The sequence below is a fragment of the Nicotiana sylvestris genome, chromosome 9 (genome assembly GCF_000393655.2).
Source record: "Nicotiana sylvestris chromosome 9, ASM39365v2, whole genome shotgun sequence".
NCBI classification, from domain to species: Eukaryota; Viridiplantae; Streptophyta; class Magnoliopsida; order Solanales; family Solanaceae; genus Nicotiana; species Nicotiana sylvestris.
In genome coordinates this window covers 192,628,954-192,648,437 of record NC_091065.1, presented here as the reverse complement: position 1 = coordinate 192,648,437, position 19,484 = coordinate 192,628,954, and the positions used below count along the sequence as shown (strand labels likewise).

Genomic DNA, 19,484 nt, shown 5'->3' with positions numbered 1-19,484 from the left:
TGTGCATTTGGGGTCCCATCTGGGAAACTCCTCGGTTTTATAGTCATCCGGAGAGGCATCGAATTGGATCCATCTAAGATAAAGTCCATTCGAGATCTGCCACTCCCGAAGAACAAAAAAGAGGTCATGAGTTTGCTCGAAGGTTGAACTACATCAGTAGGTTCATTTCTCATCTCACAACCACGTGCGAGCCCATCTTTAAGTTGCTGAAAAAGGATGCCGCTATCAGATGGACAGACGATTGCCAAAAGGCTTTTGACAGGATCAAAGATTATCTGTCAAAACCCCCTGTACCGGTCCCACCTGAACCTAGTAGGCCTTTGTTTTTATATCTATCAGTGATGGATAATTCCTTTGGATGCATTCTAGGGTAACATGATGCAATAGGCAGAAAGGAACATGCAATATATTATTTGAGCAAGCAGTTCACCGATTATGAGGTTAAATACACCCTTTTAGAAAGGACATGTTGTGCCTTGACTTGGGTCGCTCAAAAGTTGAGACATTATCTTTTGGCCTACACTACTTACCTCATATCCAGAATGGATCCCTTGAAGTACATCTTCCAAAAGCCAATGCCCACTGGCAGGCTCGCAAAATGGCAAATCCTGCTCACAGAGTTTGACATCGTCTATGTCACTCGCACCGTGATGAAAGCACAGGCTTTGGCAGATCATTTGGCAGAGAATCCAGTTGATAATAAGTACATGCCACTTAGCACATACTTCCCGGACGAAGAGGTCAACTCGATAGAGGAAGTGGTTCCAGACGATCACCATGTATGGAAAATGTATTTTGATGGGGCTGTCAATATCAAAGGAGTTGGGATCAGGGCAATCCTCATCTCACCTATTGGACACCATTACCCTGCGACGGCCCGACTTCGGTTCTTTTGTACTAATAATACGGCAGAATATGAAGCTTGTATCATGGGTTTGAAAATGGCCATCGATCTGGATGTGCGTGAACTATTAGTTATGGGAGATTCTGACTTGCTTATCAGTCAAGACCAAGGTGAATGGGAGACTCGAGACATCAAACTTATTCCATTCAGACAATGTGTGCGAGACTTGAGCAAAAGATTCAAATCTATCGAGTTCAGGTACATTCCTCGGTTTCACAACGAGCTAGCCGATGCATTGGCTACTCTAGCCTCGATGCTCCCTTATCCATGCAATACTCATATTGATCCACTAGAAATCCAAGTTCGGAATCAACACGGTTACTGTAATACAATCGAGACAGAACCAGATGGTGAACCATGGTATCATGACATAAAACGATTCCTGAAAACAAGAGAATATCTAGAGCATGCCAAAGGAGATCAAAAAAGAACTATAAGGCGACTCGCCAGTGGTTTCTTCCTGAATGGGGAAATTCTGTACAAGAGGACCCCAGATTTAAACTTGTTGAGATGCATAGATGCTACAGAAGTAGAGCGGATCATGAGTGAAGTGCATTCAGGGGTATGCGGACCACACATGAATGGATATGTTTTGGCGAAGAAGATTCTACGGGCAGGGTATTACTGGCTTACCATGGAGCGAGATTGCTTTAGATTTGTTCGCAAATGTCACCAGTGCCAGATTCACGGTGACCTGATTCACTTGCCTCCTTCGGAGTTACATCCCATAACCTCTCCTTGGCCTTTCGTTGCTTGGGGAATGGATGTTATTGGGCCGATCGAGCCAAAGGCTTCAAATAGGCATAGATTCATTTTGGTTGCAATTTATTACTTCACCAAGTGGGTGGAAGCCGTCACTTTCAAAGCAGTCACCAAGAAAGCAGTGGTAGACTTTGTTCACTCCAACATCATTTGTCGCTTTGGTATCCCAAAGACCATTATCACTGACAACGCAGCCAATCTAAATAGTCATTTGATGAAGGAGGTATGCTAACAATTTAAAATCATGCATCGCCATTCTACCCCTTACCGGCCAAAAGCCAATGGAGCAGTTGAAGCGGCAAACAAGAACATCAAGAAAATTCTTAGGAAGATGATCCAAGGTTCTAGGCAATGGCATGAAAAGTTGCCTTTTGCTCTTTTGGGATACCGTACGACTGTTCGCACATCTGTTGGCGCAACTCCGTATCTGCTTGTATACGGAACTGAAGCTGTAATACCTGCTGAAATTGAAATTCCCTCTCTCTGAATTATTGTGGAATCAGAGATTGAAGACACTGAGTGGGTCAAGACCCGATTAGAACAACTGATGTTGATCGATGAAAAACGGCTAGCAGCAGTGTGTTTTGGCCAGTTATACCAACAAAGAATGGCATGCACTTACAATAAAAAAGTGCGCCTAAGGCAGTTTGAGGTAGGCCAGCTGATTTTGAAATGCATCCTTCCGCACCAGGTAGAAGCTAAAGGAAAGTTCGCCCCGAACTGGCAAGGACCCTACATCATCAAGAAAGTGTTACCAAAAGGGGCCTTGCACTTGGTAGATGAATAAGGACGGGTACCAGACATGACTATTAACGCAGATGCAGTCAAAAGATATTATGTCTGATATATACCCATTGTAGAATTTTCACACATTGATTTTCTCAAATTGAAGTGGCGAAAGCTATCATTTGCTCGCTATTCCAAATAGGTGTCACCCTTTTTGTTAATCCTTTTGAGACGTATTTGTCTTCCTTTTTCTCACTTCTTGGAACTTGTGTACTTGTAAAAAAAACAACAACAAATCTCTGAGTCATTAAACTACGTCCGACCTGATTCCGAAAGGATGCGTAGGCAGCCTTACCCTGGGTTTGGTCCCATCAGAACAAAAAAACCATATTCCCAATACTCCAAAACTGGGGCAGAAGTTTGTTTTATTTCACAGTTTTTTTTGTAAAAATGATTCCAAAAGTTGTAATTCAGTTCAAGGTTCATTTCGCCTTTTTATCTTTCAAGAACTTCTGATCGATGTTTTTTAAGAATGATTGAAGTCCCCATGCCAAAGGCATTGGATAACCTCCCTCATACAGTATCTTAGTCAAAAAAAAATGAGAGAGTCTTATCAGTGAAAACCTGTACGGGCACTATAAGGCGATAGTGAGCAGAGAAATGAGAGAGTCTTATTGGTGAAAACCCAGATGGGCAACATAAGGTGACAGTTAGTAGAGAAATGAGAGAGGTTAGTTAGCGAAAACTTGCAATGGGCGCTACTAGCCGAATAAGGGTTTTTGATTCTCCGGCATGAGCACAACCAAGACAAATTCAAGATGAACATTTGCGGTGGATTTTGAGAATTAGACAGCTCAGACAGATCAGGCATCCAGTCCAAAATGCATGTCATGATTCATTAAAGTCGGCATATACCTCCAGATAAGTCTCCCTATTCCTTTTCCCGAAAGGGACACCTTTTGTCTAAGCACAGTTCTTTTTCGCTTCCAATTATTATTCTGTTTTACCCATAATTTTTCTTTGAGTCCCCTTCGGTCTAATCCTGCATCAAAATCGAAGCAAAGAAAGGGCTGCAAAACTGGCTACAGCTTCCCCGTAATGTCGAGCACAATTTGGGCCATATATGGCATTGACGAAGGCACGAATCCATCTCTGATCTCATCCGATAAGAAAAACAAAGTGTCTAAAAAAAAGAGCTGAAAAGGTTGCCTAAGCAAGACCTGCTTTATGAGAAAAGTTGATGAGCACTACGGACACAAACTGATACTGGGGTAAGACAACTAAGTTTGATTTTAGAGAAAAATGCATTGCCTTAGAGACAAGGGTAGTTGTACCATGGACATCTGGGTATGAAACAATTGAGGGAAATATTGTGAAGCCAAGGTCTCTAGAAAATGATACAGAGCGGCATAACATCTCGGTACCACGCTGACAGAATCGGTTCTTCGACAGTAGTGGTCGTGAATCAAGCTACTCAGGGCATCAAGGCCACAAACCAACCACCACTTTAAAAACTCACAAGTTTTTCTTTGTTTAAAGCAGGAACAAAGTAGTGCAGAATGTCGGTCCTAAGTGAACGAATTTCACCAAACGTAAGATCCTTAAAATCTCCATTTTTCTTTTATTTTCAGCATGCATCACTATTTTTCACACCTCCTATTTCTGAAGCTTAACTCATGTAGAACCGTTTCGCCTAGGAGGATTCAGCTCATAGTTTCCGGGTAGAAGTACTTTTCGCTTAGGGTGTTTTACGTAGCTTAACCCAGGTAGAACCGTTTCGCCTAGGGGGATTCAGCTCATAGTTTCCGGGTAGGAGTACTCTTCACTTAGGGTGTTTTCTGAAGCTTAACTCAGGTAGAACCGTTTCGCCTAGAGGGATCCAGCTCATAGTTTCCGGGTAGAAGTACTCTTCACTCAGGGTGTTTTACGTAGCTTAACCCAGGTAGAACCATTTCTCCTATGGGGATTCAGCTCATAGTTTCCGGTAGAAGTACTCTTCGCTCAGGGTATTTTACGTAGCTTAACCCAGGTAAAACCATTTCGCCTAGGGGGATCTAGCTCATAGTTTCCGGGTAGAAGTACTCTTCGCTCAGGGTGTTTTACGTAGCTTAACCCAGGTAGAACCGTTTCGGTAGAAGTACTCTTCGCTCAGGGTGTTTTACGTAGCTTAACCCAGGTAGAACCGTTTCGCCTAGGGGGATTCAGCTCATAGTTTCCGGGTAGAAGTACTCTTCGCTCAGGGTGTTTTACGTAGCTTAACCCAGGTAGAACCGTTTCGCCTAGGGGGATCTAGCTCATAGTTTCGGGTAGAAGTGCTCTTCGTTCAGGGTGTTTTACGTAGCTTAACCCAGGTAGAATCGTTTCGCCTAGGGGGATCTAGCTCATAGTTTTCGGGTAGAAGTACTCTTCGCTCAGGGTGTTTTACGTAGCTTAACCCAGGTAGAACCGTTTCGCCTAGGGGGATCTATTTCGTAGTTTCGGGTAGAAGTAATCTTCGCTCAGGTTGTTTAAATATAGTTTAACTTAGATCGAACCATTTCGCCTAGAGGGATTCAACACTTTATCGATAATACATGGTGCTAACACCCGATTCTATTTCATTCTAGTAAGAGAGGGTACCGGCCTATGATTACATTTCCTTTCAGTTGCACAAGGTACCGATCCCTGGTTAAACTATCCTTCGTTACCAAATTTTATCTCTTTCAGCTAGTTTATACTACTATTTCTATCTGCTTTTTCAATAAATTAGATAATTTACAGATTTCTCTAATAACTCACAGAATTTTCCTAGTACCAGACTGGGGCAGAAAGATTTTGTTCGTTTTTGTTTGTCTTTGATGGCTTTGCAGGCTCTGCTGTATAGCACAAGTAACGACTAAAGCTTGTAGTTTCAGTTTCTCATTAGAAGAAAGAAATCCTTTGATCACAAGATAGTCGGAGTTTAGCTTTGATAATGTGTCAGCAGCCCAACTTCTCAAGATTCATCTTCTCAAATTCTGATCCAGAAAGCAAGCCATCGAGATTGAGTCATAATCTTTTCTTCAAAAGAATTAAGATCTAATCTAAGGTCAACACAAGCGAGCAGGTCAAGAATCAAGATTTGACTCTAGAAGACACGTGGATAGGAATGTTTGTACTCTTAGTTTGCAGACAAATGTAGTGCTCTTCTCTTTTTCTTTTGATGTAAGAAGCAGTAACGGTAAGAGTAACAACAACAACAGCAGCAACAGTAGTCTTAGCTCCAGTGTCTGGTAGTCCCACCTACCAAATTTTCCCAGAACTACACTGACCTGATTCCTTTATAACCAAGGATATATAGGCAACCTCAGAAGCAAGGTTCGGTCACCACCTTTTTCAAAATGCTTCCACTAGAGTGAATGTGAGCAAAAAATTATCCATGACATTTATTTGTCTTTGCACAAAAACTCTTCATGTTCTCGAGCAAAGAAGGGCAGCTGTAAATGCCTAATTTTCGCATTATATATATATATATATATATATATAATATGTATGTGTGTGTGTGTGTTTGTTCTTATTTGTGTATGTATAGGTTTTAAGAGTTGAGTAATGGTTTGATAAATGGGGTAGGGTTTGGGCTAGTGTAATTTAATTAAAATTGTTCCAAAATTGGCCCAAACCCGGTCCAAAGGGGGCTGCCAAGAAGAGCTTAAAACGACGTAGTTTTGTCTTGAAACTACGTTGTTTTGGTTAAGTGACAAGATTCAATCTCATCCACCCATCTTGATTTAATCCAATGGTCCTAGTTTGATCTTCATCCTAGGTATTTAAAGCCTAAAATCCCCAAAAATTTGCCCCATTTCCCTATTATTTCCTCTCTCTTCTTTCCTCTCATCACTCTCTCTTCTCTCTCCCCCCAAGCCGCTGCCGCGCCCCACCGCCACCGGACGAAAATAGCCGCCGCCGCCGCCGGACCACCTCCAAACACCTCCAAATTCACACCATGCAATCTCCACAACTTCCTCTTTCCATATCTCCAAACCAAATCCTTCAAAAATCCTTCAAACTCCTTGAATCTTAGATCTAGGAAACTTTCCCATCACTTTTTGCCCAAATTATTGAAGCTCCAACCACTACCACCCCACAATACCTACATCAATGGATAGAGCTCCTCAAGAACTAGCTATTGATGCCAATTTCACCCTGAAAATCCGGCTAAATTCCGGCGACCTCCCCGAACACCCTCTTTTGGCATACCACCATTTTTTCGGCCACTTGAATTGTAAAATGGTAAAATTCTATTCTTTTTCATGGCTGATTTTTTGTTTTTATTTTTATTTTTTAGATTTTATTTTTTATTATTAATTATTTTAGCATTAGTTTTTGAAGTTTTGGAATGTTAAATTTTCTGTTTTTGCACTTGTTGAAGTAGTAAAATAGCTTTGTGTTGATTAAAGTGAGGTAGTGAGGAAATGCTTGAGAGTATATGGTAAAATCGTAATCCTGCCTCGTTATTAATTTTTTGATTTTTTTAGTTAAAGTTAGTTTCTATCTTGTTTCTTCATTTAACCCATTTTTGATTATGTTTGTCTAGTTGGTTTTATTAAATCGCTCCAGCGATAGCGTGCGTTTCGTTTGGCTTTAATAGTTAATTTTTGTTTGCTTACGATTGGTTCATAACACTGTGTGAAGTTTAATTACATGTTTTAATACTTGGTTTAGTTTGATCAACATGGTGATATTGATGTTGTTAAAATCTGAAGTTTATATTATTTTATCATAAAATAGGGTGATAGTAGCCTACTTTTACTAGTTAGGGTGGCTGAAATGATATTTTTTTTCTCTTTTTGTTTCTGACGTAGTAGATTTCCTTTGACCTTTGGATAGATTTTGAACAGTGTTTAGCACACAATGTCAGTTTTTGTCGGACAGACATTTGGTGAATCAAAATCTGTCCAAATTTGCCTATTTAAGGGCTGCCTTTTCCTCACTTTGGGGGGACTCCATCACACTTTAGGGGGCATTTTTTATAATTGCTTTGTCACAAAAAAAAAATCAATAGTTGAACACATGAAAAGTAAGCTGAAATGGTGAGCTTTGGGAGTGAATCTTAGAGTGCAAACTTTTAAAAAAGTATAAGTCCTCTTTAGAGTTCGTTTCTGGGTTCCCTCTCTAAGTTTTCGGGTTGTTTTAACACGGATTTGCTGCTGTTTTGCTGCTGTTTAGCTGCTGCTTTAGTTGCTGAACTACTGTTTATTTTTTTGCTACTAGGTAATCCTTTAAGACTCGTAATGTACGTATTTTCAGCAATGGGAACAACTTGAACATGCTGCACCATTTAAATGTGTTTGATGTGATGAATAGTTTGACAACAAAAGAGCTTGTATGTTATTGTTATGTATCAAGCATGTGATAATGTGAATATAGTCCTTCATAATACTTGAATATTGAGTTGTAAGTTTTTGAATGTGATATGTAAGTCGTTTATGGATTTTTTAAGCATGTTTTCAAGCTATTATATCCGAGTAACAATGCTAAGTATGTCATGAATGACTTTAGGTGTATAACACATAACATGAGTTCGTTTTAGTTGCTGAAATTTCACTGTCAACATATGCTTCTAGGAATGCTGTGATAATATCTTTGTTAATCTGGCCATTTTGCCGGATTTACAAAAATGACTATTTTTGTAAAGTGGGCGTTTATACAATTGTGACTATGTAGTTAATGGTCATGAACTCAAACTAAGTAAAGAGCTAAGATTGTATCAACTTTGGGCCTTATTGAATCAAAGATAAAAGTTGGCCCATTTACCTTTAAACAACAAAATTACCCCTTTTCTTCTATATAGCATTGGGCCAATTGAAATTCATTTCTTGGCCCATTTTAATAATAAATTCCAGCAGCCCAAAAGCTCCATACAAGCTGGCTCATTTTTTTTTAAACAAGAAGTTGACTCATTTCTTTTAAAATAGATAAAGTTGGTCCAACATTTATTTGCAGAATTTTTCCCAACTATAAAACTCGAAAAAATAATAATAATATCAGATTTTTCTACTATTTTAATTAACTAGTTTCCCTTTAATTAATTTAAACGTTAGGCAAATAGTAGGTGCACTTTAACTTCACGGACTCACTTGTGTAGCGTGACACTTAACTTTTAATAAGTTAATTCATCAATTTCATGTCATCTTCAATAGTTTTAATTAATTTATATCTTTTGTCATAATCACGGATTCGCTTGCGTAGCGTGGTAGTGACATTTAATAAATTTTCTGAAAAAGAGGGTTAATGTTTCCTCCAACACAATTGCAGCAATTTTTCAAAAGTAAATAACGTGCTAACAATCGTCTGTCATGACTGCGGATTCGCTTGCGTAGTGCCGTTATGACTAAATAATAAATTTCGTCACGCATTCGCTTGCGTAGTGTGGTTATGACATCTTATTATTCAAAAATATTCTTTAATTTTTTCTAATAATCAAGAGATAAAAGATGATAGGTAAAACATGAAAATAATATAAATCACAATTTGTCCAAAATTAATTCAAGCCAAGTTTAAGTCAATAAAGCGACCGTGCTAGAACCACGGGACTCGGGGAATGCCTTATAGTTTCTCCCCGGTCAACAGAATTCCTTACCCGAACTTTATTTTCGCGGACCGATTAAAATAGAGTCAAACCTTCCTTTGACTAGGGATCCAAATAAATGGTGACTTGGAACACCGAAAAAATCAATTCTAAGTGGCGACTCTGAACAATAAAATAATCCCTATTCAAATTTTGTCACTTTAATTGGAAAAACTCTTTGGCCCATACACATATTATTATTATTTTGAGGGGTAGAAAAGGGGTGTGACAGTACTAAATAGATAACCATATTTACGGCGGAGTCCCATATGGATAAACTAACAACGAAATACTAAATGAACATCCATAATATAATATATATTTATAACAGTTATGTAATTTTCATAATTGGACGATATCTTGTATCATACCAAGTATCAACAAAATGATATTGTCACAATACGAACAATTCAATAGTAAATTATGACATAATGCAAGCAAAATAAATTCAGAAAAAGTTGTCGAGAGATCGAATCTCACTATGTATTATTCCCTTCCCTTGCCGCTTTCCCCTCTAAAAATAGAAAAAAATATATCTAAAATCTGATTTAGTACTTAAGAGTAAAAAATATACATGACCATCACGTGGTATAATGGAATTATGGTATTCTTTTATTATATAGTCATAATGCAAGCAAAATATTCATGATTAATCTAGTTTATACAATCAACTTTTCATTTTTAGATTCCAAACTCAGGCTGCGTTCTATTTAATGTTTTATACGTTGATTTTCGGTTGAATTATGCTTTTACTGAATTTAGTATCATCATATAGTACTTGCGCAAAGCGCGAATATTATTAAAAATTATTAATCATATCAAAATATAATCTGATTTATTTGAGCATGTTAGATAATACGGTTAATAACATTATTTTGTCCTCTTATCTACCCAATAATAAATTTTTTATGTAACTAAATTAAACTATTTTTATAGTCATCGAATAGCTTTTGGATGATAGTCAAATACCATAATTATATAAGTTGTGCTACATATAATCTAAAAATATAACTTGTTTTAAAACGAATAAGAATGCATCATAATTAAACAAATCTAATGAAATTTTAATTTTGCTTATATTCGGTCAACAAGTGAAATCAAGAAATCTTTCATTTATGCTAATAATATAGTTTTATGGTAATAATTTAAAGTTTCTTATCAATTAGTCAAATTGAAACTGTAGTATTTGGTTAGTAGTCTGATTTACCGTCTGCTTATTAATTATTTTCCAAAATAATCCTTTTTCAAATGGTTGACTGATGGTCAACATTTATTTAAAGCACAAGCAGATTATATGCCTTATTCTATGCTCTTTTCCCAAATTTGACTCAAAAGTAGAAGAAGGAAATAGGGGATCATTTAAATTTTTAAAAACATAAAAGAAAAATGATGGAATAATTGAAAAAATTAAATCTTGAATGGATAGAATTCTTAGAATGTTAACTTTGTAAATACGCAGAAACTATTTCAAAGAAAAGAACAACATAAATAAATAAAAATGGAGAATTTGGATTTCAATGTTTTAACTACATTAAACATTATTTAATAAACATCAAAAATACAAAATTGAAGCATTTTCTTAACTAATTAAACTTCTCTTCCATGTTCCTTTTTATTTCTTGTTTTTTTTTTTTTAAAACAAAATTAACAATATCGTTAACTGTCCTCTTTTTTCTTTTTCTTTTTTTTTTTTCAAAAATCATCCTTAGTTAATTTGTTTTAAAATTTGTCACTCTTTAAAATTGTAAATGCATGAATTTTGTGAACTAATTAATGCATGGCCCTTCAACTTCCTTGACCGCATGAATCAAGACAAATACTACGACCATTTCGGCTTGTAAAAGATTTACTCGCACTCAATGTTTACACGAAATCAAGTATTTTAATCTTAGCAGTTAAAAATTTAAGTAAAAATACATATCACTTAATGTCATGTAATTTCATTTTTTTTTTCTATTCCTCGAATAAACTTCAATCGTCAAGGACCAAAGATTTTTTTTGAAAATTTTATATTTTTAGCCACTCCAAAAAATGATGCCGAACAAAATGTATAATTTTGTTATATATTATATACAAAAAAATACTTATTTTATACAATATTCAACTAGAAATATAATTAGTTTAATTAACCGACCAACCATTTTTGTATTTTATCCGATTTTTTTAAGTCTACTGTATGCACAAATACAAGTACCGTTACCGAATACCGAGCGAGAACAAATTAAGAAAATATTAATGGTGGATGGATATCCAAAATATTTGGGAGACCAAACATTAGAAACCTATTAATTAAAATATAGTCACAAATTTATCCGAAAGGTAAGCAAGAGAATTAACTGTAATCTCAAACTATATATAAAAGGCATTGACTTAATAAGATTAAGTAAATTCCGGCAAAAAACTGGAGAGTAAAGAGACAAAGAATATTAGAGTATTAATCTACTCTAGATTTCTTTGTCTCTTTCTCATGTAATATTCTTTGGCTGGTTTATTAAATTTTATATATAGGAAAGAGCAGAAACAGAAAAAAACAGAACAATCTTTTGATATTTAAAAAAAAAAGAGAGCAAAAATGGCGAATGCTCAAACAAATAATTCTAAAATAACAATTTATGTGCTCTCTTGTTGGATTTTTGCTGCCTTTGGTGGTCTCATGTTTGGTTATGATATTGGTATTTCAGGTATGTTTTTCTTGTTCATAGGCGAATTCATGATTTAACTTGAAATGTTCAAACTTATAAAAAAATTTCGTTAAGAATGTTCAAAATTTTAACGTATAAAAAAGGTAATTCTTGGCCTCTATATGCCACGCCCCCACCCTTCTTAGAATTAGAATTCATTAATGGGGGCCTCGGCCCGGGAAGAGGAGAGTGGCCGAGTGGTCAAAAGCGGCAAACCGTAAATCTGTTGAAGTTTTTTTTACTTAGGTTCAAATCTTGCCTCTCTCACTTGTTTGTTGTTGACTTTAGAGAAGAGAGAAGAGGCATCCTTCAGCGTAGGAAGGCCAACCGAGCGAAGCTCTTTTCTTTCTTTTAAAATTTTTTGGCCGTGTTTAGTATTAGTATAAATTTCTGATGAAGGATGTTGAATTGATCATCCTTCACTGCATGTGGTTAAGCCACTACCGCTGGTTCTTAGCATTGGACTCGTTTTAATTTTAACATTATTCATATATATCTAATATTTCTTTGAATTTTTAGTAGATTTTCACGTATAAATTTATGTTTCGCATAGAAAATATTGGATTAGGATGTATACAAATTAATTTATTTTATTATTTTTGGATTTTTTTATTAAATCAGGAGGAGTTTCAGGCATGGATGATTTCTTGCTAAAATTTTTCCCACATGTTTATGAAAGAAAGTTACATGCAAAAGAGAACAACTACTGTAAATATGATGATCAACTTCTCCAACTCTTCACTTCATCCTTATATTTATCGGCTCTCGTCGCGAGTTTTTTCGCGTCGAAAGCCGCCACTAAATTAGGAAGAAGACCAACCATTTTCATGGCTGCTATGTTTTTCATCGGCGGAGCCGCCCTGAGCGCCGCCGCTGATAACAGATGGATGCTCATTTTTGGTAGAATTTTATTTGGTATTGGTGTTGGCTTTGGAAATGAGGTACGTATAATCAAAATGATTATATTTACCGTTATATACACTGATGGCGTAAAGATTTTGTTACGATATTAGTACATATTGATCTTTTAATAGAAGATTGCTTCCAATTTTTATAAGGTTATCAATTATTGTTTATATAAAAAATTATCTTCAGTTGCGTTTACGTGACATTATGGTATAAATCTTTTTTAATTTAATACTCAAGATCCCTATAATATTTTGAAATGGTTGCAACTTTATAATATCTTTCATTCAATTCCAAATTTCAAACAATTTGGGAGGGTAATTTTTTTTTTTCCAGAAAATAAGATTTCTTTTAGTGTTTGGTTGTCAGAAAATATTTTTTTGACGGAAGTCAATTTCCTTCATAATTATCTCATCTCGTAATTTCATAGCACTTTGTTAACCAACATTTAAATACTAACCTTTAATATTATTCAAATATTTCATCAAAACACTACTCTGATCTAGATTTTTTGGCTGTTTTCACACAGATTAAGAAATTTAACTTTTAATATAAATCAACAATGAATTTGACCATATTAACCTTTACTATCTCTTCACATAAACACTCCTAACACATACTCCAACACTATTTACTCCAAGGGCAACACTCCTAACACATACTCCAACACTATTTACTCCAAGGGCAATGTAGGAAAAAAATAAATAATTAATTCTTGAAATCTGGGAAAATCATTTATTTTGGACCATAAAAAAAGGCCAAAAATCATTTATTGTGGACCGGAGGGAGTATCTGATTTACTAATATTATCATTGATTTTTTAGAAAATTAATTTTTTTGGAATATATTTTTTACAATCTAACAAAAAACAGTTAAAAATATTTTCAAACAAAATTAGTCTTTTTTCCAAATATTATTTATATCATAACCAAATCCTGGAATACAATTTAAAATGCCTACTTGACACACGTGAATTATTCTAAGGTCTAAATGTTTTTTTTTTTTTTGTTTTTTTTTTTGGAATATTTTCAGACAGTTCCACTATTTCTGACTGAAGTAGCACCAATCCAACACAGAGGAGCAGTGAATATTCTTTTCCAACTATTTGTAACAATAGGAATATTCATAGCAAATCTTGTTAACTATGGAACTTCAATGATTCATCCAAATGGTTGGAGACTGTCACTTGGATTTGCAGCTGTTCCAGCTATGGTTCTACTTATTGGTTCCTTTGTCATCACTGACACCCCCACGAGTCTAATTGAGCGCGGCAAAGAGGTACAGGGCAAGGCCGCGCTCAAAAAGATTAGGGGTGTCAGTGACGTGGAATCTGAATACCAAGAAATTGTCGCGGCCTGTGAACAAGCTAAGCAAGTGAAACATCCATTCAGAAACTTAGCTAAGACTGCTAGTATTCCACCACTTTTGATCGCGATTTTGTTGCAAATCTTCCAACAATTTACTGGAATTAATGCCATTATGTTTTACGCGCCTGTTCTTTTCCAAACTATGGGTTTTAAGACCGATGGTTCGCTTCTATCCTCTGTTATTACTGGACTTGTTAATGTTGGAAGTACATTTGTTTCCATCTATCTTGTTGATAAGGTTGGAAGAAGAAAATTGCTCCTCCAGGCTTGTTGTCAAATGTTAATTTCTCAGGTACACTATTCATCAAAAATACTACTTGCATTTTTGATTAAATTGTTATTAGAGGCGGAGGCAGAATTCGAAAACTTTTTTTTTGAATCCCTTTGCCACTACACTAAAATTTCAAGTTTTCAAGAATTCAATTGACGACTCTTGGGCTAATACTCCCTGCATCCCAATTTATGTGGTATTGTTCGGATTTCGAGAGTCAAAGGACTTTCTTTTAGCACGATTTTTTATATGCCATATAAAGAAAGGGTAGTCTGGTACATTAAGGGGTCCGGGAAAGGGCTGACCACATGGGTCTATTGTACGTAGTCTTACCCTACATTTCTGCAATAGGTTTTCTCCACGGCTTGAACCCGTGACTAAATAGTCATATGGCAGCAACTTTATATGCCATATAAATATTTTAAATTATTAATTATTGTGAGTTATAATATTTTTTATGTACTTTTAAAATATTTAAAAAAATTTAAAGATTCTATGTCCACTTCCAACCAAGAGCAGTAGCGGACCCAAGTGGTGGCTAGCGGGTTCAACTGGACCCGCTTCACAAAAAAATAATGCTGTGTATATGTATAAATTAGGATTAAAGCTGTGTAAATTTTGTATAAATATTTATTTGAACCCACTTGACAACTATTATTTTACGACTAAAGTTATATACTTCTAAGATTGAACCCGCTTGTCCAAAATCCTGGGTCCGCCACTGACCAAGAGGTTGTGAGTTCGAGTCAACCCAAGAGCAAGGTGGGGAGTTCTTGGAGGGAAGGATGCCGAAGGTCTATCGGAAACAGCCTCTCTACCCTAGGGTCGGGGTAAGGTCTGCACACACACTACCCTCCCTAGACCCCATTAGTGTGATTATACTGGGTTGTTGTTGTAAAGATTCTATATCATTTATCAAATTAAGAAGTTTGACTCTCAAAATACGAACACCGTCACATAATTTGGGACAGAGTGAGAACGATTCTACCAACAACAACAATAACAACATACCCAGTATTATCCCACACCGTGTGGTCTGCGAAAAGTAATGTATACACAGAGTTTACCGCTACCTTGTGCGGATAGAGAGGTTGTAACGATTCTACCATAGACTGTAATATTAAATTGAGAAGCCTTTGTCTGTTTTTCTGATAGCAGTTTGGTTTTAATGTTTCAGGTTGCAATTGGAGCTATTTTAGCAACAAATTTGAGGGAGACAGGAACATTGGACAAGAAACTAGCAGCAGTAGTAGTGTTTCTGGTGTGCACGTATGTAATGTCGTTCGCGTGGTCATGGGGACCGCTCGGGTGGCTAATTCCAAGTGAGACATTCCCATTGGAAACAAGAACGGCTGGTTTTGCATTCGCGGTCAGTACTAACATGCTCTTCACTTCCCTCATTGCACAGGCATTCTTGACAATGCTGTGCACAATGCAAGCCTATATTTTCTTCTTCTTCTCCGGATGGATCGTCGTTATGGGATTGTTTGTTATCTTCCTTTTGCCTGAAACAAAGGGAATTCCAATTGATTCTATGGTGGAAAGTGTTTGGATGAAGCATCCTGTTTGGAAGAAACTATTCTAGATTGGCTATTTTGTTATCAAAAGATTGTTAGTTTGTTGTTTTTTTCTTTCTTCCTATCTGTCTATCCTTATATCAGATTTTGTCTCCAGTTTTGTTTGCAAAAGAAGAATTTAATCTATAAAAGTTGTCTTTTGCTTTATACTTTGTGCAAATTGATTGTTTTATTACCCAACACGCACACACATATTTTGAGAGAAACTTTACTTTGCACCTTACGCAACTGACATATTATGTGAGGGGATTGTCTATGTTTGACGAGTGAAATTTGTGGACCCAAATCTTATGTTATAGAAGTTTTCGGGTCCCACAAATTCAACTTGTCAAAACATAGGCAACACTCACACAACTTGTATCAGTCATCTCAGTATTAGTCGTGTGAGCAGTGGCGAAGCTAGGAATTTCTCCAAGGGTATTCAAATTTGAAAGAAGTAAAAAAAAATTCCCGACAAAGGGTGTTCAATATGTGTTATATGCCTGTAAAAAATATTTTACCTATATATACAGTGCAATTTTTCGACGAAGGTTGGTCAACCCTTGTGACCATGTGGCTTCGCCACTGCATGTGAGGTACATGTTGACCACTCTTGTGACCATGTGGCTACGCCATTGCGTGTGAGGTACATGTTGTTCCACATCGAAAATGTAAGGGGTAGGTCGTCTTTCAGGCGAGTTGTCACCTACGTACTTGTGCATATCGATCAGAACATGTCAACCAAATATCGAAATGAGAGAGGAAAATAAACAGGCTAAAGAAGATCATCTTTTGTTCTCCATATAAATTACAACAAATTTACTAGTACTCTTTATGTAGTAGAGTTAAAAGGTAACTGTTTAATAGAAGAACTTGAAATTTGCAGTTCAAATTATATATCAATTTATCAAGGTATATCATTGTTTCAGCAATGGATTTCTTTCAAAGAAATTTGTTGGCCGGAGCTCGAAACCATCATAAAATGAAGGCATTACAGGAAAATCTTCTTGGCATGGTACATGATGGAGTCCAACAGTGTACCAAAGCACAATATCCTTGTTTTCTATAGGTCTATTCCTGCATATATATAACAGAAAATCAGCTTATATAAAGAAGTCTTAGACCTTAGTGATGCGTTTTAAAGTTGTGTAGACTTAAGTTTAATGCAGGCAATATCACTAGTGGGATAGACTATTACATACTATAGTTACCTGCGACTCCAGATTGCAAGGCCATCATCTCCTCGACTCCTATCAGCGTAGAATCCTCCAGCCCATCTTTCTGATTTGTTGTATGGCGTCACCCACAATTGATACTTTGTATAGGCTGCTCGAAGTTGAGGATAATCATCATATGATAGCAGCGACATAGCTGGTCGACTAGGTATTAGTCGATAAGATACATCATTTCCAATCTTTGTTTTCTTATTTGGATTTACAATCAACAATTCAGCTGGTTCTAGTCCTAGGTGTATCTTAGCCTCATTTTCTGTTTTCATAGTTTCTTTAACAACTTTCCAATAACTTTTCCTAGGTGAAATTTTTGAGTCTTTCACTCTTCTAGTTTTCAGTTTGGCTTTTAGGAATAAATTATCAGTACCATCAATATCAAGATCAAGATAGTAAATAAGGAAGTGATCATGGTTAACTGCAATAGTGTTTTTCGCCACAAGGGTCCCGTAAACATCCTCTGTTATTTGATTATCGTTCGTATATTTCACAGCCTTCGTCTCCATAACTCCGCTCAAGCTTACCTGCACGGACAAATCAGAAGTCTAAAGAAAAAAGGACAGTCTGGTGCACTAAGCTTCTACTATGTGCAGGGTTTGGAGAAGGGCCGGACCACAAAGGTCTATTGTAAGCAGCCTTATCCTGCGTTTCTGCAAGAGGTTGTTTCCACGGCTTGAACCCGTGACCTCTTGGACACATGACAGCAACTTTACCAGTTACGCTAAAGTTTCCCTTACAGAAGTCTAAAGAATAAAGATTGCAAATCAGAAGGATATTAACAAGCATAACATCTTAATTTTCTTACTCCAACTCTGAGAGTTCCACTTTGTTTGAACTCCCAATCAAGTGTATAATCATAATTTCCCACTGTTGCAACCATTCTAACAACCAAATTAACTTCTTGCTGTCCCTTAGTGTTCTGCAAAAACAAATTGAATGTTGGTTATGTCACTAGATAACTATAGTAGTAAGTATGAAAATGTTTATATTTAGACGCTTACTATATTTCCCGGTACTCCATTTTCTGTATGCCTCCAAGCAGCATCGCCAACATATCTTTCAAACATGCAAATCGCGTTGGGAACTTGAACTACATGTCCTTCTGAATCAGCCATATATCCGTCCATATACACTGCATTGTTCGGACAATCTAGCAACGGGACAAGACTACTAGCAGACCTTCCAAAGCCAAATTCACCAATATCCATAAAAGTCCTATAGTACCATTCAAATGTAGGATCCATATAAGGCACAAATGTCTCAGATACATGACCTCTATAGAGCACATGTCGATATTCATTTCTTGTATGATCGAATATAGAAGCTGTAGACACGATAGTCCCCGCCCTCGTGTTCAATCCAACATGAAAAATCCAATTATCCCATTTAACTTCATTGCCTTTGATGATAATCCGGCTTGTGCCAGTGTCATTGCAAGCGACTGATCTCTGGCTCGATGATTGAAAATCAGCACTCTCGGCTTCAGGCAAAGGGACTCTGAATCTGTCCATATATTTGATTATCTTTATGGATTCAACATCTACTATTGTAGTGATCCCTTCAATTGGCCTTGCCCAAAAATTAGTAGTCCCATTGCGATAAAAACATGGAACGTTAAGTACTCTTCGTGTCCTTGGCTGCCCGAACCATCCTACTGGCTGTGGTATGCAACTAACTTCTGATATATTCAAACCCCTTTTCAATATTGAATCTTGAAATTTAGGATTCCTCAATGTCAGCCTGCTGCATTGTACAATTTCGTCGAGAGTAAGTGGAGGGAAACCATGACCAGTATATACATTTTCTGATATGATAGACCGAGTGGCCAAGTCTACAACGACTTCAAACGTCTCACCATTTGCACGAACCACTACCTTGGCTCGACGATAAGGAAAACGAACATTTTCTTGCTTATAATGTAAGGATATCCAATGAAGAACATCTTTTTTTTCAGGCTCTTCAATATCAACAAAGTGAAATGTTAAATTGGAGAGGGAACTAAGATGAGATTTTTGAATAATGACTCTAATCTTGTTGATCTCAGTAGGATTTAGAGGGTCTAAAGGATGGCACTGGCTTCTAGTGGAAAAGAACAAAAAGACAATAACAAGAATTGGAAGAGTAAAGGATGTGGACACTACTTTTATGAACTCCATAGAGAACTTGATTGAGATATGGTTCTTTGACATTCAAATACTGTTTGCATATTTATTGTTGGCAGAATTTTTCTCCTTCTTCCCCTCTTGTTTCATTTTGAAGAATTAACCTAAACAGTCGTCCGTATAATCTTTTAAACTAAAAATAGCCGATGGATGTATAATATATGTATAATTCACGTATAATATATGTATAATTATGTACAATTAATATATGATCTATGTATACCGGCGAGAAAAATAAACAGTGAATCTGACCGACTATTTGTATAACAATCCCTTTTCTTTTATTTCAATGTTTTAATGGCTATAAAATATTGTATAATCATGGTAGCTTCAT

At 36.4% G+C, this 19,484-nt stretch overlaps 3 protein-coding genes and 1 long non-coding RNA gene across 4 annotated transcripts; 3 read left to right on the top strand and 1 right to left on the bottom strand.

The window, feature by feature from the left end:
• The first annotated feature begins 929 nt into the window (after positions 1-929).
• LOC104226482 (uncharacterized) lies at positions 930-5,271 on the top strand. Its single transcript, XM_070158461.1, has 3 exons — positions 930-1,670; positions 1,746-1,889; positions 5,242-5,271. The coding sequence occupies exons 1-3, from the start codon at positions 930-932 to the stop codon at positions 5,269-5,271; spliced, it is 915 nt and encodes a 304-aa protein (XP_070014562.1).
• Positions 5,272-6,574: 1,303 nt separating this feature from the next.
• LOC138878773 (uncharacterized) lies at positions 6,575-7,852 on the top strand. Its single transcript, XR_011402550.1, has 2 exons — positions 6,575-6,640; positions 7,622-7,852. It is a non-coding gene; the product is annotated as an uncharacterized lncRNA (long non-coding RNA).
• Positions 7,853-11,378: 3,526 nt separating this feature from the next.
• Positions 11,379-15,927, top strand: LOC104241473 (sugar transport protein 8-like). Its single transcript, XM_009796415.2, has 4 exons — positions 11,379-11,659; positions 12,281-12,600; positions 13,598-14,224; positions 15,381-15,927. Exons 1-4 carry the CDS (start codon positions 11,551-11,553, stop codon positions 15,786-15,788), a joined length of 1,464 nt encoding a protein of 487 aa, XP_009794717.1. The 5' UTR covers positions 11,379-11,550; the 3' UTR covers positions 15,789-15,927.
• Positions 15,928-16,623: 696 nt separating this feature from the next.
• On the bottom strand, positions 16,624-19,144 carry LOC104241477 (primary amine oxidase 1). The gene is made up of 4 exons (XM_009796419.2): positions 17,990-19,144; positions 17,794-17,907; positions 16,971-17,512; positions 16,624-16,836 (listed from the first exon to the last, which is right to left on the bottom strand). Exons 1-4 carry the CDS (start codon positions 19,142-19,144, stop codon positions 16,677-16,679), a joined length of 1,971 nt encoding a protein of 656 aa, XP_009794721.1. The 3' UTR covers positions 16,624-16,676.
• Positions 19,145-19,484: the final 340 nt, after the last annotated feature.